The following is a 17,447-nucleotide window of genomic DNA, read 5'->3' on the forward strand; positions in this document are numbered from 1 at the left end:
TATGCAAGTTAGTGCTTTAACAGCCAGATGGATGGTTACTAACATTGTGCGATGCTCTTGTAGCACAGATTATTGTCACGGATTCCATTTATTTTCCAAACAGCATCAGGGAGTGGCCTTAACTTCTCAGATCATGGATGCCTAAGAACTGGGGGACTAGAACACAGGTCTGCGGAGCCTGGGATGGCTGATATTCCTACAGTACCCCCCAGTTTAATTTTTCAGCAAGTTATTTATGAAGCTTCGATCAAATGTGAAAGTATGAGAACTATTTCTATCTTCAACCTGCCACAGATTCTCCATCAGAGAACTTACAACTATGTACGAGAGCATGATGTTATCCAGTTTCTCCTGCTCTTAGATTACTTTGGAAACCAGAGCTGGAGAAGAGGGAGTCACACATGTTTTTGACAAATTTTAGCACAAAGTTCAGCGCTTTCTCTAGGTTAAATGTCTGGAAGAGTCATGATCCTTCTTTTCAGAATAAGAACTTCTAAGAGAAGAGCTTTTCTGCAAGAGAAAAACTTCTGCGGTTGGAACAGAATAACTGCCTCTTCCCCTTCACTCGCTACCACCCACACAGAGATGCATTGTCTGAAATCTTCTTCATGTTTCTATATTCAAGGACGTTAATGCAGCATCCGTGCTAACAACTTTGATAACCTGAACTACTAAGGTAAGGGAGGAGTGCTACAAATGTGAGCTCCCTTGCTCAGTACCAGAAGCTATCAGAATGAAAGAAGAAAAAGATGAATCAATTTTTTCCTTTTCTGTCTGGTTACCATCAATATTCTGTTTTTTGAATGAGGAGTTCTCTTTCTCTGGGAAGACGGCAGGCATCCTCAGTCCCAGAAACTGCAGGTTTCAGAGCCCAGGAATACCAAAGACAAATCAACCCCAAAATTATTAACTGTAAGAATGCTCCCCAACCCTTCACTCTTTTATTTTCACCCTTCTTGCAGGTTCGCCACAGCTATCTTCCTTTCTTAAAAAATATGTGGCCTTTTCAGAATTTTATGTAGACTGGTATGACTGCCTCTTCACAAATAAATGTGAAAGTAGGGAATGAAGGTGAGGAATGCAGCAGAAAGAAGTAGGGGAAAAGCATAAAAATAATGGTGAGAGGGATGAGATGGAGATGCTTGCTGTCAAAATTCTGGGCCAGATGTCAACAACGGAACTACCTGTCTCTCATCAAGAGCAGCTGCAACCCATCAATCTGGACTAGTGAATATGAAGGTCCAGAACTGATTTTACTCTACAGAAATTGTACACTCCTTTCTATTCTCATATTTATTTTAAATGAAAAAGTTTACATTTTGTGAGGAAGAAATGTAGTTGCAGGAGACAGCAAGGAATATGTCTGATGTCAGTTCTCATCCATGCAGAAAATAAATGAAACTCAAGTACTTTATATAGTTTGAGGCCGTATAGATTCCTGTTACATTTTTGTGATTTCTAGACCCTATCCAACTCTTCTGATGTCCTTATTTTTTTAATTTAGCCTATTATGAGTTGTTTGAGTCATAGAAACTCTGCAGGTGTATAAAGTCTAAAATAGCATAAAGCTCACACATATCATCACATGAATCAAGCTCTTTATCATCACACCATACTGCTCATTTCTCATGATGAGTTAACTTTTAAAAGCATCTATTTAGAAATAATTGTGCATGTGCATATGCATATTGCCAAGCAGTATGAAATGTGATGCAGAGATGGCAAGCATTGAATGGGCCAGAAAGTCATATACAGTAGGTATATGGGAGACTAGGACCATAAGCATGCCATAAAAAATTCAATGACTCTAGAAAAGGCAAAGAAAGAGTCCTAACCCTTCACAATAAAAAGTAGCCTCTTACCACTTTTGTGGCGCTATGAAAGCTCATTTCAACTGAGTCAGAACCTTAAATTCGAATAACATTTTAAAAAAGAGACTATATAAAAGTGTCATTTTCTGACTCAACAGTTTTCATCTCTGTGTGCATAACAAGTCATGGCTGCAAACTTTTCTGAAGAATACGTTTATTTTATTCCTGTTAGTCCTACAGAGTCAACACATCTATAAGTGAGGGAGCTGGATTCTTTTCTGGTTCACACATCATCATCAGAGTTGTTAAAGCACCAAATTCTGTGACCTTTACTCAAGCAAAACTCCTACTGACTAAAGATATGGGTATAGTAATATAGGCAAAAGGCTTTCTAGACTATGTTGTGTCACCAGTAATCCAGTTCTGCAACTGGAATTAGAGCGAAATACTGCAGTCCTCACTCAAGCAGAACTCCCATATACTTCATAACATGGAAGACAGAAAGAGCCCTGTTTTATTTGCATTTAGTAAAAACATCTTGTTACTTAATGAGCAAATTAGATCTGCAAATCACTGTGACACAATAACCATGGAACCACATAATGCCATTTTTACAGTGACTTTTCAGAGCAGAGCTAAATTTCAAGTAGAAAGTTCAAGACTCATCTCAAGCTTGCAAATTTGAACTATCCCACAAATGGCTTTGCATATGTACAGTGCCAAAGTAAATCTATGTTACCTAGTCGTTTGTCTACCTCGCCATATCCTTCTATTTAGCATAACAAATATGATTTCCTTTTGCACAACTTGTTGCTAAACCCTGTGAGCTATATTTAGCCCTGGATTATGCTGGTTTTTACCGACATACCTCAGGCCTGTATGGTGAAAGTCTGCCTGGGTTTGGGGGAGTTAAAAGTAATTAAAGTGGCTGGTATGACCTAGAACCAGCCAACCCAGGTCAAAAGTGGGAAGCACTATCAGAGGTGAGGCATGACAACAGAACCCAAAGAGTAGGTTGATTCAGAACATTCCCCAGGCAGCATCTGCTACTGGGAGCCAAAGATACAACATAAAACTGCCCTCTGCTAGCAAATCACCACCTGCCCTCGCCAGACAAAAATCCTCATTCTCTTGAAGCAGCTCCTAATAATCTAGGGGTGCTGTTAGACTCCCCCAGAGCCAGCCACAGTGAATCAAGCCATCTGCTCATATACAATTTAGAAAAGACTATTATATTAGAACCTTCCAAATCCCACATGAAGAATGCATAATTCTGTAGGGGAGTATCAGCTGAGTCCTTGGAGTAACAATTCTATATTTATATTCAAGCTACAGATGGTTTTTTTGTAAACATCTTCCATGAGTAATACAGCCCAGCTACTCTGAAATGTGCTTTTCAAATGCTGAAATCTAAAGACAAAGATACCAGAATAAAACAGAGGGCGTAAATTATCTGTTGTATATATTATGCCACAAACAACAGGTAGATCTCTGTCAAAAAAGCAACCATGCAAACCTCTGTTTAGCTTAGGATGTCAGACTGCACCATCGGAAGTAATGTGTAATTCATCTATATACACTCATACGCTTGATACACATGCTTCTTGGGCCTAACTCTCAATCACACTAAAGCCCCATTACATCACTGTGGCAGAGGAAAGATGCCTTAAAGTGTATATCTAAAAGAAATATTGGAAAGAAAGGAAAACAGGAGCACATGTTGCTTGACTTTATTTTAAAAAAAGCTTACACCACAAAGCATACATTGTTCTTCTGCAAAAAGTCAACTATGCCAATTCATCATATTGTATATAGTTTTGCAAATTCTTAGAGAGTCACAGACTTCACAGTTACACACGTACAAGTATTTGTTTCCACTGAGATCCATGACTATATGCAACATAAATGTTTCATGTTGTAGGCCCAAGTTGTGCTCTCATATATGTTTGTAATTTATACTGAAGTAACTAGGACTTAAGTGCCCATATCTAGGGCAGAAGTTGACTTGTAACTGTTTAAGTGTAAGGTTAAAGTGTTTTTAACCATCTTAAACAATGCAATAGAAAGAAACTCCATCTTGGGTTACGGTGAGAAACCACAACCACAGAGTGTGTTACTACTGCCTATCAGTGAAATTATATCTTTGTAGTTAGTACATAGTTGCTTGTCTATTAGTAGTAGTATTGTATCTTTATGCTTACAGGTTAAAAACCTAACAAAGTTATGCTTTTAAAAATTCTATTTTCTAAAGCATACTGAATATCAATTTTCCAATACCTAAGTAACACTTAACTTAATTAAATTCAATACTGTTTATTCTACCAACTTGAAACTGCTAAAAAAAAGACAAACCTCTGCCAATCAGAAACTAGCTTATGAATAAAAGTATAATTTAATTTAACAAATATGCTTTTATGAATAAGACAGAGTATGCCAATTTCCTAAACCATCTGAAACGCAGCTATTTATAAAAGCAGGATGAGAACTATAAATAGAGAAACTCTAAAAGAGCTCAGTCATGAGATAAATATCTTCTGCTTTGAAAATAAGCAGCTCTTCTCTGCCTCTCAGTCAATTTTTGCACAATTATCATAAAATATTTCACATTAAAATTAGGCATCTAAATCAATGTTTAAGGTATTTAAATATGACCCAATCCTACAAACACTTACATATGTGACTGACTTTACACATGCAAGTTATCCCATTGAGCTTAATGGGATTACTCATGCACATAAAATTGTTCACATGTGTAAGTGTTTGCGGGGATTAAATATGGATTCAGGTGCCTAACTTCAGGTACCCAGTTTTGAAATGTTTGCTAATTTTCTTGTATTACTCTCTCTTCTTTTCTTTTTAAACTACTTGATTTCAATGCAAATGGTGTGCCCATTCTTCAGTGTTAAATAGAACCCCCAAGTTTCAGGATCACCAGTAGAAGTGCAAATGAGGACGGCTGGTTTTTACACCAGGTGTGAAGAGTTTGTTTCATAGTAAAAGCAGTTTTACAACAACAACAAAAAAAGGATTTGCAATTACTGTTTGAAAGGGAAAGTAGCTTTCAAACTGAAAATTACATGTAAACTTTACTATTGTTTTACTTTAGTGGATAAGAGACATCCACAAAAGCTCAACCCATAAGAAGGCACTCACTCCAAAAACTGGGTGCATTTTTCAGTAAAATAGGAAAGGACAATTGACTTTGTAATACAGGTAGCTATGAGCTTCTGAATCTCATTTACACATGTATCTTTACTTATGTGGTAGTTCCATTAAGATGTCTTAGTGGCGAGAGTTAACTGAAGATAAGAAAATGCAGATGTAAAGGTATTGAGGCCCAAATCATTCATTTTATACATTAATGGGGAGAAAGAGAAGGAGAGATGTACCATTGCCTCTCCACAGCAACTTCCAGGACCAGCAGCTGATGAGATCCAAACCAAAACAGTTGCAGTATCCAGGAAGAGAACTCAAACAGATCCCTGCTTCTAGCAGTTGCCCAGTCGCACACTAACATACCTTTACCTTCTGTGTATGCCACATCCACCTCTCCTCCACCAGAGTTAGCTCTTGGATATCCCTGTGCAAACTTGTGTCCAAGAGGAATAATGCAGGGTCAAGATGAACCACACATTGAGAAGGATTCTACTTTGCGGTAGCAAAAACAAAATACTGAGTTGCAAATTATTTTTCCCGTGAAACACCAAGAATTGGCCTGATCTAGTGCCCATATATGTCAATGAAACAATTCCCACATTGGATCAGACCTAAATGAGTATAAACAAAGTTAAAACCCAAAAATGCTCATGAAAGGAAACACACTGTATTTCTATCCAAGAAATCTTATATCAGCTTAAAGGGACACCGTCAACTTGAATTTTTTTTTTAAATTGACCAATTTCAAAAATTCCTGTTTGACGGAGAACCGCCTAATAATAAGTCTTAATTTTTTTTTGGGGGGGGGGGAAGAGGAGGAGAGGAAATTATTAAACTTTATAAGGGTTTTTCTGCTCCCATGCTGATGTTTATAAGGGGTCGCTCACAAATGAGAAACGGACCAGCTAACTGACTATGCAGGGGAAACTGTGAAAATGACTTTATATATACACCAAGTGTTGTCAAATAAACCATCTATTTTGATATGAAAATTGCAAATCTGAGGAGTAATTCTAGAATAAAGGATTTTCCCCTCTGTTATTACAAGTTCAATATTTGTATTAAATTTCTGTATTTTTCAATATGTTGTTTTCATTGCAAGTAGACAGAACACACAAAAAATAGCATTTGGATTTGGGCTGACAGGCGCTAGGACACAAGGAAACAGATATGAAATGGTAACCTTATTATAAAAATAAACATTTAATAATGGGCAAACATGATCTCATCAAAGGCTTCATCTTAATTTAACAATCGTAGAGACCAGAAGGTTCTTGTGTGACTTTGTTATCTAAATTCCTGATTAGTTTTTCTCCCTGGAGTTCTCAATTTTGGTAGAAATCATCTCCAAGATACTAGGGTGACTGGCACTCTATAAATACATAAGATAGAGAGGTAACAGTATGGACAACTGCTATCAGATAAGAGTTTTAAGCATCTGAGTACTCAGCCTTGCCATTAGGTATTTGGCTGCATATTGTCAGTGCAGTACCCAATTTTACATCATGCTGTAAACAGCAATGGGAGTCTACAGATTAAAAAGGCATATTGTGCATTTAAGATCTTGATTCTACAAAAACACTTAGGCATTTGAATAATCCCACTGAATTATCTATTTTATGTCTACATAACTTGGGTGTTTTTATAGTGTCACTGAATTCAATGAAACTACTCAAATCCATTATTAGTAACACTAATAAAATAATAATAATAATAATAAAGCTCAAAAACTTGTCCCTTCCACCAAGAGAAATTGGTCCACTTAAAGATATTACCTCACCCCACCTTGTCTGTCTCATATCCTGGACCAACAAGGCTACAACACAACAAATCAATAATAATTATAATATTTACATTGCAATAAGTACCACCTAAAGGCTACAACCAGTTTGGCCTATTGTGCTAGGCACTGTGCAAAAAATATAATACAGTAGAAACTCAGTTACGAACACCTCAGGAATGAAGGCTGTTCATAACTCTGAAACGTTGGTAACTCTGAATAAAACATTATGGTTGTTCTTTCAAAAATTTACAACTGAACATTGACTTAATACAGCTTTGAAACTTTACTATGCAGAAGAAAAATGCTACTTACCCTATTTTTTTTTTAGTAGTTTACATTTAACACAGTACTATACTGTATTTGGGGTTTGGGGGGGGGGGTCCTCTGCTACTGCCTGATTGCATATTTCCGGTTCCAAATGAGGTGTCTGGTTGACTGGTTAGTTCGTAACTCTGAGATTCTACTGTAATTGGCAGTCCCAGCCATTGTGGTGAAATATAAATGATTACCTGTAATATTGCTACCAAAATTTCACCTCACTTCCTCGGTAGCACTGAACACGATCATTTTATATCAAAGAATAATATTTAAAGTAAACAATCTTATGAGAACAGGTCTCAAAAGGATATTTAAAAATAATTTTCCTCGTTCTTGGAAATATTTTTATGAGAATTAATTTGTTACAAACTATCTCTTCATATTTTTTAATGATACCTGTTTGGGCTTTTCATATGCCATACTAAACATACTTCAGAAAACCTTTAACAATAAACTATCGCACTTTACTTTTCTTACACGATGGTACTTCATTAAAAGTCCTTGCTGATTAAATTGTAATTAGTTGTAATGAAACTTGCTGACAAATCATCAAGAGAAAACAGCTTCTGCTATGTTAACTGTTTTTAAAACCAATTTCTCCCTGTGTCATACATACAAATGGTTTATTCAATACAGAAGTTGCATTATTTGAACAAAAAAATTATACATTGCACAATCCAATTAGTGTCACCACTATGCACAAGCTCCTTCAAAACAACATAGTCCTTTGTAAAGTTGCTGCACTTGACATTTAGGGGGCTTGTTTTCTAAGCTAGCTGTTCAAGAAGACTCAAGTCATGAAAAGCTGTAGATCATTCTTCAGAAAGACAACGTACTGCAAGAGCTAGTGATGGCACAAACTGTAATTTTTATTCTACTTTTGGATTTTCACTGTTCCTCATGAAGCCTGTATTAGTAAAGCACACTGGCTTGACAAAGGTTTCAGTGATATCAGAATTCATGCCTCTTTGGAGCAAAAGGAATCTCAGATGGAATATTCTTGGTCCCCAGAGATCGGGGGGACATTTTGCACTATTCTGTGGTTCCCCACAGAAGTTGCCTGTACAGTGCTGAAATGTTGACAGATCTGTTTACCATTTTGGGCAAGTGACAGTTCAGTAAATCTGTCAGCTGTCCAGGAGGATCACGGAACTATACTAGTGATAAAATGGTAATCCAAAAAGAGGTGATAAGGGGAGAGATCACAGACCCTTATTTGAATTGTCTCCCATCTCATAACCATTGTCTTTAGATAAGTTGTCTGGGACATGTGGTGAAACCTATGTTTATATGATCAGCGTAAACATGACTGAGCAGCAATAGAGTGTTACAGACAACTTAAAACTCATATTTCTCTCTGAAAACGCACACTGCTGCATAGGTCTTAAGGCATTCAGCTTATGTGCCCGGGGTCCTCAGCCACCAAAAGGAAACAGAGTTTTCCTTTCATTCACTACTGTACAGCCAGACTAAAGGCTCCCCATGACCCAGGCTACTGCTGTCTCTTCTCTACCTCTATTAAACCCATAAGATACAAGATATTTCAGCCAAAAACGTCAAACTCTGGCATCGAAATATGGATTTTGGTGCCTAAATTTAGGCACCCAAATTTGAAATTTTTGACCTTCAAGAGCATCTGTATGGAATAAATACACTGTATTTCAATAAAAATGTAAACTGTTAAATAATACAGCAAATTTTGTTCAGTTCTAATATGATAACTCACTTAAGCACCAGGATGTGGTGCTTTTTTTTTTTTTTTTTTTGGTTTGTTTATTTTAAAAGCACCATGAGAATTGTGGCTGCTATACAGACTTCCTTATTCTCTATGACAAAAAGTTCCATAAACATTTTCAGTTCAAGGCATGTAATCTATTCAGTAACTGGAAAAAGTTTATTTAGGAAAAAAAACACATTATACTATAGCCTACATCCAAAATTACTTTCTATCAGCATAAAAGGGAGCAAGACAGAAGCAGAATGTGTAACAGCTGGTGTCTCAACTTTTAATAATTTTTTTACAACTCTTTTATGGTGATTTTTTTAGTGCATATAAATATAACAGACCTGAACTAGAATGAGGCATACTGCCATCCCTCATACAATTCTACCAATCAGAGATGGGTCTCCTCCTTGAGAACCACCAGCAGTCCTAACACACAGAGGGGCAGGTTATGTACTTTGATTACCCAACTACCGTCACAACTGTATGGAAAATTTATGAACTACTGGCCCAATCCTGAAAAGCATTTAAGCACATACCTCACTTTAAATATGTAACTAATCATATTGAAGTAAATGAGATCCAGTATGGACCAGATAAGGCACTGGTCTAAATTCTTGGTTCTATTCCTGGCTATGCTGGTGACCTTGGACAAATCACTTCACCTTTCTGTGCCTCTGTTTCGCCTATTGCTCTTTAGCTATTTATTTTGTAAGCCCTTTGGAGCATACTATGTGCTTGTACAGTGCCTCGCAAAATAGAATCCTAATTTAGAAATATCTAGAAGCTACTATAATACAAACAATAATACTTGGACTATTCTAGTACTTGAAGTTAAACTTGTGCTTAAATACACTGCAGGAGGGGCCTATCTGATTTCCAAAACTAATAGTCTTCGAAATCAAGGTGCTACCCCTTGGAAATAATTACCACAACACTGAGTAACCAACAGGGTGACATTAAGCTTGAGAGTAGCAACTTTTAGAGACTGTTCTGGTGGAAGAAATCAAGTTAGACTTCTTGTGTACTGCATACCTGCAGATTCAGGGTTAGGTTGTGATGTTTATGCCAGAGCTCTGTTTAGGGGTAGGCAGAGTCACATGGCCTCCAGAGGAGTGACAGAGAGATTGTCCCTTAGGCGGAGGGTGAGAGCGTTATGTTAGAGTGAGAATTCTGCTCCAATGATTATCTTTATAGTGTATTTACCCAACATCAGTGCTTGTGTTGAAATTTTTAGACCTCATAACTCAACAATTAATTTGCAGTGGCTGACTCATGAATTGTCAACTACACTTTTTAATCATACTGGCAATATTTTCATAGAAACTGTGTTGTTTATGCAGTGATATGTTCCAACATGAAACCATTTTACTTGTAATCATACCATTTTTTCCACAGCAACTCAGTTGTCACAGGTAATGTCACTGGCACATTACAAGAAGAATATGATACAGATTGTAACAATGAGGCAGAGTGGTCCAGTGGACAGGGAACTCAGCTGGGAGTCTTAGGCTAGGTCTACACTGCAGCGGGGGTCCGACCTAAGATACGCAACTTCAGCTACGTGAATACCGTAGCTGAAGTTGCGTATTTTAGGTCGGCTTACCTAGCGGTGAGGACGCGGGAAAGTCGACCGCTGCCGCGCTGCCGCCTCCTGCCGAGGTGGATTTCCGGAGTCGACGGCAGAGCGATCAGGGATCGATTTTACCGCGTCTTCACTAGACGCGGTAAGTCGATCCCCGAAAAACCGATTGCTACCCGCCGGATCGGCGGGTAGTGAAGACAAAGCCTCAAAGACCTGGGATGTAATCATGGCCACATTGAAGTCAATAGGAGATGTACCATTGACTTCAATGGTGCCAGGATTTCACCCTTGAGTTCTATGCTTTCAATTGAGCCCAGTGACTAAAATAGTTTATTTTGCCTAAGCATATCTGGGGAGGCGGGGGGAGGGGGGGAATCCTTCAAAACTAAACTTAATAAGAAAACTTGAAAAGATGCATATATTTTAAGGCCAGAAGGGCTCATTGTGATTGTCTAGTCTAACCTTCCTTTGTGAACTCTGTTTTTAAGGGGTGGGGAGTATATTTTCCATGCAAGAGAGTAACTACTAGGTGAGCTATTTAGTATAGGTAGAAGTCGAATCTAACTTATTATAGAACAGGAGCCTCCCTTCTAGGAACTCAATCAGAGATTGCACTTCTGTTCTTGAAACACCTGCACAGTATGCTATTGCTTTCCAGACTGATCCTAACGGGAAATGATACCCACCAATCCCAATAACATCTCTAGGAACTGTGGGTGCACACATCCGCTCAAGATCAGGCCCTTAACATGCAAAGCTTTATCTGTAACAACTCACACAATGTAGATCTATTACAAGTTCTCCTCTGGTCATAAAAACGTCTTCTGCTATAGGCTGAAGCTTGGCCTACTAGTCTTTACCAAAACTGTGTACAAGTACAGAAAAATGGAACTTGCATTAGGTTTTCCAAAAATCTTACAGGTCAAGAAGTTGGTTACTTCTAATGTTTGCTGTATATGTGTACTATTTCCTTTCCTGGCCACAATAAAAATGTATTCGGTATGGTGATTTTAGATGTGAACTTTATGTGCATGTGCACCAACTGAGTTTACACAACAAACTTCTGGTTTTGGAGCTATTCAAGATTTTGGATGTAACAATCACTGAATCAAGAAGAATTTACACAGTATCTGTAGTGGCTCCTGAAATAAGTACATGAGGTGTATAATAAATAAAAATGTTAATGAATAAATAAATTTATGTCAAGTAAATGACTCAGGTTTTCAAAATTAGTTGGTGTACCAAACAACAGTGCATATTTACTAGGCATTTTAGCATTCTGAAGCCTTTAACAGCATTCAAAGCTTAACACTCATGTTATCTTCATTCACGTTTTCTTTTAATATTAACTATTAACAAAGCAGCATGCCAATAGCCTCCGTGTTGGATTCGCTGAGAGCATGCGCAATGTGTGAGTCATGTACATTTCCCGGGAAGTCTGTTCTACATCTCCCAGTGAAAGTATATCTATGTTTTGAATAGCAAGGCAGCCCCCCAAAAAAGCACTCACAAGCTTCAACATTGCAGCAATTGAAGTTAGAATTATTATTTGAAGAGGAATAGAAAAGTATACTTGTGATATCCACTTGTATGTTATTTTTTCATGAGAAAGTTTCTCCATACTCAGATATTGTTCCATCCATTTATTTTGATCCCAAATTATTTCTCCGTTAAAGTGATCTCTGTGTTTCCTCAAACTTTAAGGAGGCATTCGCAAAGGATTCTAGAATCAGAGTTAACATAAGTTAACACTTTGTGCAGCACCCTTTCTTTCCCCAACATTTCATATAGTACATCACAAAAGGCCCCAGAGGTTGGGCAAACACAGCACCAGGAAAAACACAGTGTGAAAGGGATCTTTATGTGCATGTGAGAGGGCCCAGTGCTAATAGCTCAATGTGCTATTGACACACAGCAGTGCAAACAGCTAAGTCTTTTTCAAAATAGCATGAGTCACAGTGTCATTCTTAAACTTCACATATTCCAGATTTTGGTAATTTGTGAAACAAACTGTCTTGATATTATTTAAACACATATTTTGTAAATAAATTGAGCCACTGGGTTCCAGAGTGGTAGCCGTGTTAGTCTGTATCAGCAAAAACAACGAGGAGTCCTTGTGGCTCCTTAGAGACTAACAAATTTATTTGGGCATAAGCTTTCGTGGGCTAGAACCCACTGGGGAACATCTACTCCTTCTGACTAGCAACATCTGTTCTGAAATCCATACAAGCCACAAGAAAGGTGTGAAAAACAAATACAGTAAGCAGTACTGCAACTTCATTGACAGTATCCAAATCAAAATGTTTATTCCCTTTTAAAGTTAGCAGCTGAGGTACATAAACCTCTAGATAATCCTCCACTTTGTAATAATCCTTTACTTAGAGACTCGATAAAACTGATCTGAAATAATCTGAAAGAACGAGTTATTAGAATAATGTCTTTCTTTCCCCCACAACAGAGATGCACTATCTTGAAGCACCATTTCCATCCGAACTCTGCTATAACATAACACTGGGAGCAGAAGTGGGTCCAGCCCCTGGAAAACTTCAGAAGTGCTGGCCCTGGATAGAAATCCCACTCTGCTATTACGGACTCAAAGAAGCTGTCCATTGTTCCCGACATGCGGGGGAAAAGCAGCGCATCTTAAAGTTATATTGTAAAAAAACTAAACAAGATCCTTTGCCTAGATGAAAACACTTGGTTCCTTAGTAATTCTCTTGTGGCCAATGAAACGCTACAAGCGGTAACATGATGTAGCTGTTCAAAGTGTAACACATTTGTGTTTACAGATGTAAATGCAACATTACAAAGCTGTGCCTTTCAGACTGGGGGGAGATGGAAATATTCTCACAGAGCAAAAATCACAGCGGTTCTCTCCATCAATGCATGCCAGGGGGGAAAGTGAGCATTTAAACTTTTTAAGCACATTGTGTCCCATTTCGCAGTTTCGAAAAGTAAGTTTTAACCTTCCCGATCAGTACTTAAAATCCCCACCTCCTGATATCCCTCCCCCCGACCCCCCCGGCATACACCAAACTCTAATACATACAGAGATAAGCAATATAACAGCAACCAGAAGAATAATGAAGAAGAACAGAAATGTTCACCTTGTTGTAGCTGTAGTAACCCAAACACTGGGCAAAGTCCAGATTGGAAGGGTCTCCGGGAAGAGAGCTGCCAGCTGCAGCTGGGTAAAATCTTACATCCATGCTGGGGGTGGTTTTGGTCCAAGAAGTGCACTTCGAGAAAAGCGCTGGGAGGTTATAACAGATCCACCTTCAGTTCCCTTCCCTGGATCTCTGCTTCAGGGAAAGGACCAAGTTGCTGGAGCTAGCGAGGGAGCCGAATCTTCCTTTGAGGCAAGGGGGACAGACAAGGGAAGGGACCGAGGGAGGGCAGAGACCGAGAGAGAAGAAAGAGGCGGTGGGAAAGTGCAGGTAAACAAGGGAGAGGGAGGAGGTGGAGCAGCCCAGGTAGGTGTCTCTCTCTGCCGGGGTGGGGGAGGCAGGAGGGGCTGTTGTTTTTGGAAAAAGCTCAGTGCCAAGCCACAGGGTTTGCCTCTGCCTTCGGGAGCAGCTGTACACAAAGAAGCCACGCGCCCGGCGCTGATAAAGCAGCGGCTCTCCCCACGGCGCCCTGCCTGCCCCAGGAAGGGGCTGTGAGCTCTGCCCGGGGCTCGCCGGCCAGAGGGGGAACAAAAGGCTGCCCCGCTGCCAGGGGAAGGAAGCAGGGTCCCGCTCACCCCTCTGCCCGCAGACAATCCAAGCCTGGCTGCAAGGCAAGCGGGAGAGAAAGAGCTGCCCAGCCCCGCTGTCCGGGAGGGGGTGAAACCAGGCGGGGTGGGGTGGGGGAGGGCGCTGGCGAGGGGGGAGGGCTCCCACCCCCCTCGGCTACACTGAGTGGAGTTCAAAGTGCTGGAGAAGCAGAGGAGCCGCCGCTGCTGCCGCTACTGGCACCGTTCCCCAGGAGGAATGAATAAGTGAAGCGGGTGGAACAAGGGACTGGGGCCCCTCCCCGCGCTCCCACCCCTCCCACGGCGAGCAGCTGGCGCTCCCTGCCAGCCAGCCAGCGCTCCTCCACACGGAGCCCGGCGCGCACTCGCCGGGCATGCCCCCGTGCGCACGCACAGCCGGACTACAGCACACTGCGCGCGCACCGGGGGACAGTGCGCACGCACGCACCCCTGCGGAGCACGCACACTGGGTGCACACTCGGCGAGCATGTACAGGGTCAATAGGCTGCACAGACACCTGCGCACCCACAGCTACATACAGAGCACAGACCCAGCCAAAAAGTGCACAGAGGACACTGCACATCCATCCACGGAGTGCCTAGGCAGTGCCACACAGTGTTTGCACAGATATACACACCCCCTGCACACAGAATACAGTGCGTGCACATACCCCATCCAATACCAAGTGTGGAGTGAATAGAGAAAGCCCAGTGCTTGCACACAGTCACATATACAGTGTACAGCACATACCCCATGTGCACGCACAGTCACAAATACAATGCACAGGGCTTAAAGCTACAGTTGAAGTGTTATATAAATGCTTAAAATATTAACAGTGCGCACACAGTGCCCAATGTGCATACTGTGAACACATAAATGCACACATGAAGCAAAGTGCATACAGACTGCACACACAGCTACACATGCAAGTGTACATAACCTACTTAAGGTAAACATTATAATGCAAAGTTCATGCAAAGTGTACAATGCATGCATACACACACATAGTGAACAGTTTGTACATATACACACACATGCCTACCCCTCCCCATTGCTCTGATCCATTCTCCCCTTTCCCCACATATATTCCTCAGTTTCCCTTAATCCACATGCCCATGTCTTCCCCACCTCTTTGTGTCCTTCCTGCTCCTCCGTTTCCCCCCTTGTTTTTAGTTGCCTTGTACTCATCCACCACTCTAGGACTCCCAGAGCAGACTGCAGTTTCCCTAGCAAGATCTACTCCTTCTTTCCTTCCTCCTCAACACTTTCCATATCTTGTATCTAGAGACACAAGGCCATTATTCACTTGAAAAAATTCTAATAATTTTCCATACTATTTCCTTTAGTTTGTTTTCATTTGACAAACTTTCTTTCCTTCTTATTTATTTTTGGTCTTCTTTTGTATTCAAAAGGTATTCCAATAACTGGATGTAACCGGACCTTTCAATTCCTGTCCTATTTTCTTGAAAGATTGTAGGTGAGTAACTTCCACCACTGCATTTTTTTAAATTGCAGCTTGTTTTGTAATGTACTTTATTGATTCATAGTGATATCTTGCTAGCTGAACCTGGAAGTAGAAGAAAGAAAAAGATTCTTCTAGCATAATATCACACTAAGGCTTTAAAACATAATAGCCTGCCCACAAAAGCTAGCTAGCTCTCTCTCTCTCTCTCTCTCTCAAATTCTTTGGAAGCCAATGTGAAAGGGAGAACAGTAATCCAAATATGTTTACTCAACCATAGTCACCACATTATTGGATCTGATGTCACAATAGAGATCTATGGAGGCTTTTGTATCCCAAAAATGTTAGCCACAGAACTTTTAAACAAGACCCTGTATGGTAGCATTCATATTTCTGTACAGTTGTTGTAGGAGGGGACATGTCTTGTACATCTGCTCATTTTACCCTTCATAAAACCAGATGACAGAAAAATAAAGGGTGCTTGTGACCCCAGACTGTGAAGGAGCCAGGACAGAGAAAAGATGGGTCTGTGGATCCAAAAGAAGGCTGCCCCTCCTCTCCTAACTTCCAGCAGTTAGGAAGCCAAGGCAGCCTATCTTTGAGCGTAGGTCCACCCTAGCACCCAACTGCAAATCCTTAAAAACCCACCACCAGTAGAAACTGGCCAGATCTGTGTCCAAAGGTCCTCATCCTCTTGAGAAGAGAGAATATTCCTATACACGTTGCAGTTCTTGAAATGGTATTGTGTTCATAAGGCTTTTAATATCATTTAAAAAAAATAAGCAAAGGATTTCAGCACAAAATATATGTTATACAAAGAAGTGCCTAGATTATTTTTAAAAGATGTTCATTTTGAAAGGCTCCACAGAAAGAGGCAGCTGCAGACTTTAGGGTCCAACAGGCTAGTGTCTAACTCTCCTAACTTACAAGAAAATTTAGATATGTACAATTTTCTTGCACTTTCATGGGTCTGAGGAAATGAGGGAGAGACATCTATGTGGCTGAGTCCTGAACGGCACAATTATAAGAGATACCCGTACAACCAGAACCCTAGTCCACCAATTAAAGTCCCTTGCACAGTCCAAACTGACAATCCTCCCCATTATATCATTTCATAACCAAATGTCGGCAGGTCTTATATATATATATGTATGTACATGTGTGTGTGCACGTGTGTGTGTGTAAGAAGATGATCCATTTTGCATTGTATAGGCAGATTGGGCTGTAAACTGTAAATGACATGACCAGCACCAATCATGATGTGTCCTAAATTAATTTTTGCAGACACCTGAAAGACACACGGGATTTTAAAAAGGGGATATTGTCGCAATCGTGCTCTTACCATTTTAATATTTGTTACATCCTCTGGCTCGATTCACTCCTGCTAGCACAGGGAAATCCAAATGACAGCACCCATGATTCCTTCTCATAGAGTCCACGTAAGAGGAAAACCTTTAAGCTCCATCTGGGATGCCGTGGGAATCAGCACGTCACCCCAACAAACTTTCCATAGACTCTCCTCAGCCAGAGCCATCAACATGTTGACTGCACACATCCCAGGAGAGGGGAGGTAATGGTTGCCTTGAGCCACTGCAACTTCCCAGTTGAAAGACTCCAGTGCAGAGATCCCTGCACCTTATTGTACGCTGATTGCAGAGAGGCATGGCATGAGGCAAAAAATATATAATATAAAAAAAAATACTGTAATCAGCTTCAGGTTCAGTCAGTGTCTACCTACTTCAAACCTCCAAAGAATCAAAATTAACAGTGTAACATAAGAACATAAGACTGGCCATACTGGGTCAGACCAAAGGTCCATCCAGCCCAGTACCCTGTCTACCGACAGTGACCAATGCCAAGTATCCCAGAGGGAGTG

At 40.2% G+C, this 17,447-nt stretch overlaps 1 protein-coding gene across 2 annotated transcripts in view; it reads right to left on the minus strand.

The window, feature by feature from the left end:
• TOX3 (TOX high mobility group box family member 3) overlaps positions 1 to 13,585 on the minus strand; it is an 89,682-nt gene extending 76,097 nt beyond the window's left edge. For both annotated transcript variants that reach the window (XM_065416861.1, XM_065416860.1), the window contains exon 1: positions 13,484 to 13,585. In XM_065416861.1, the coding sequence (XP_065272933.1) occupies positions 13,484 to 13,585 (102 nt within the window). The remainder of the gene's footprint in view (positions 1 to 13,483) is intronic.
• Between the last annotated feature and the right edge of the window lie 3,862 nt (positions 13,586 to 17,447).

The sequence above is a fragment of the Emys orbicularis genome, chromosome 14 (assembly GCF_028017835.1).
Source record: "Emys orbicularis isolate rEmyOrb1 chromosome 14, rEmyOrb1.hap1, whole genome shotgun sequence".
NCBI lineage: Eukaryota > Metazoa > Chordata > Testudines > Emydidae > Emys > Emys orbicularis.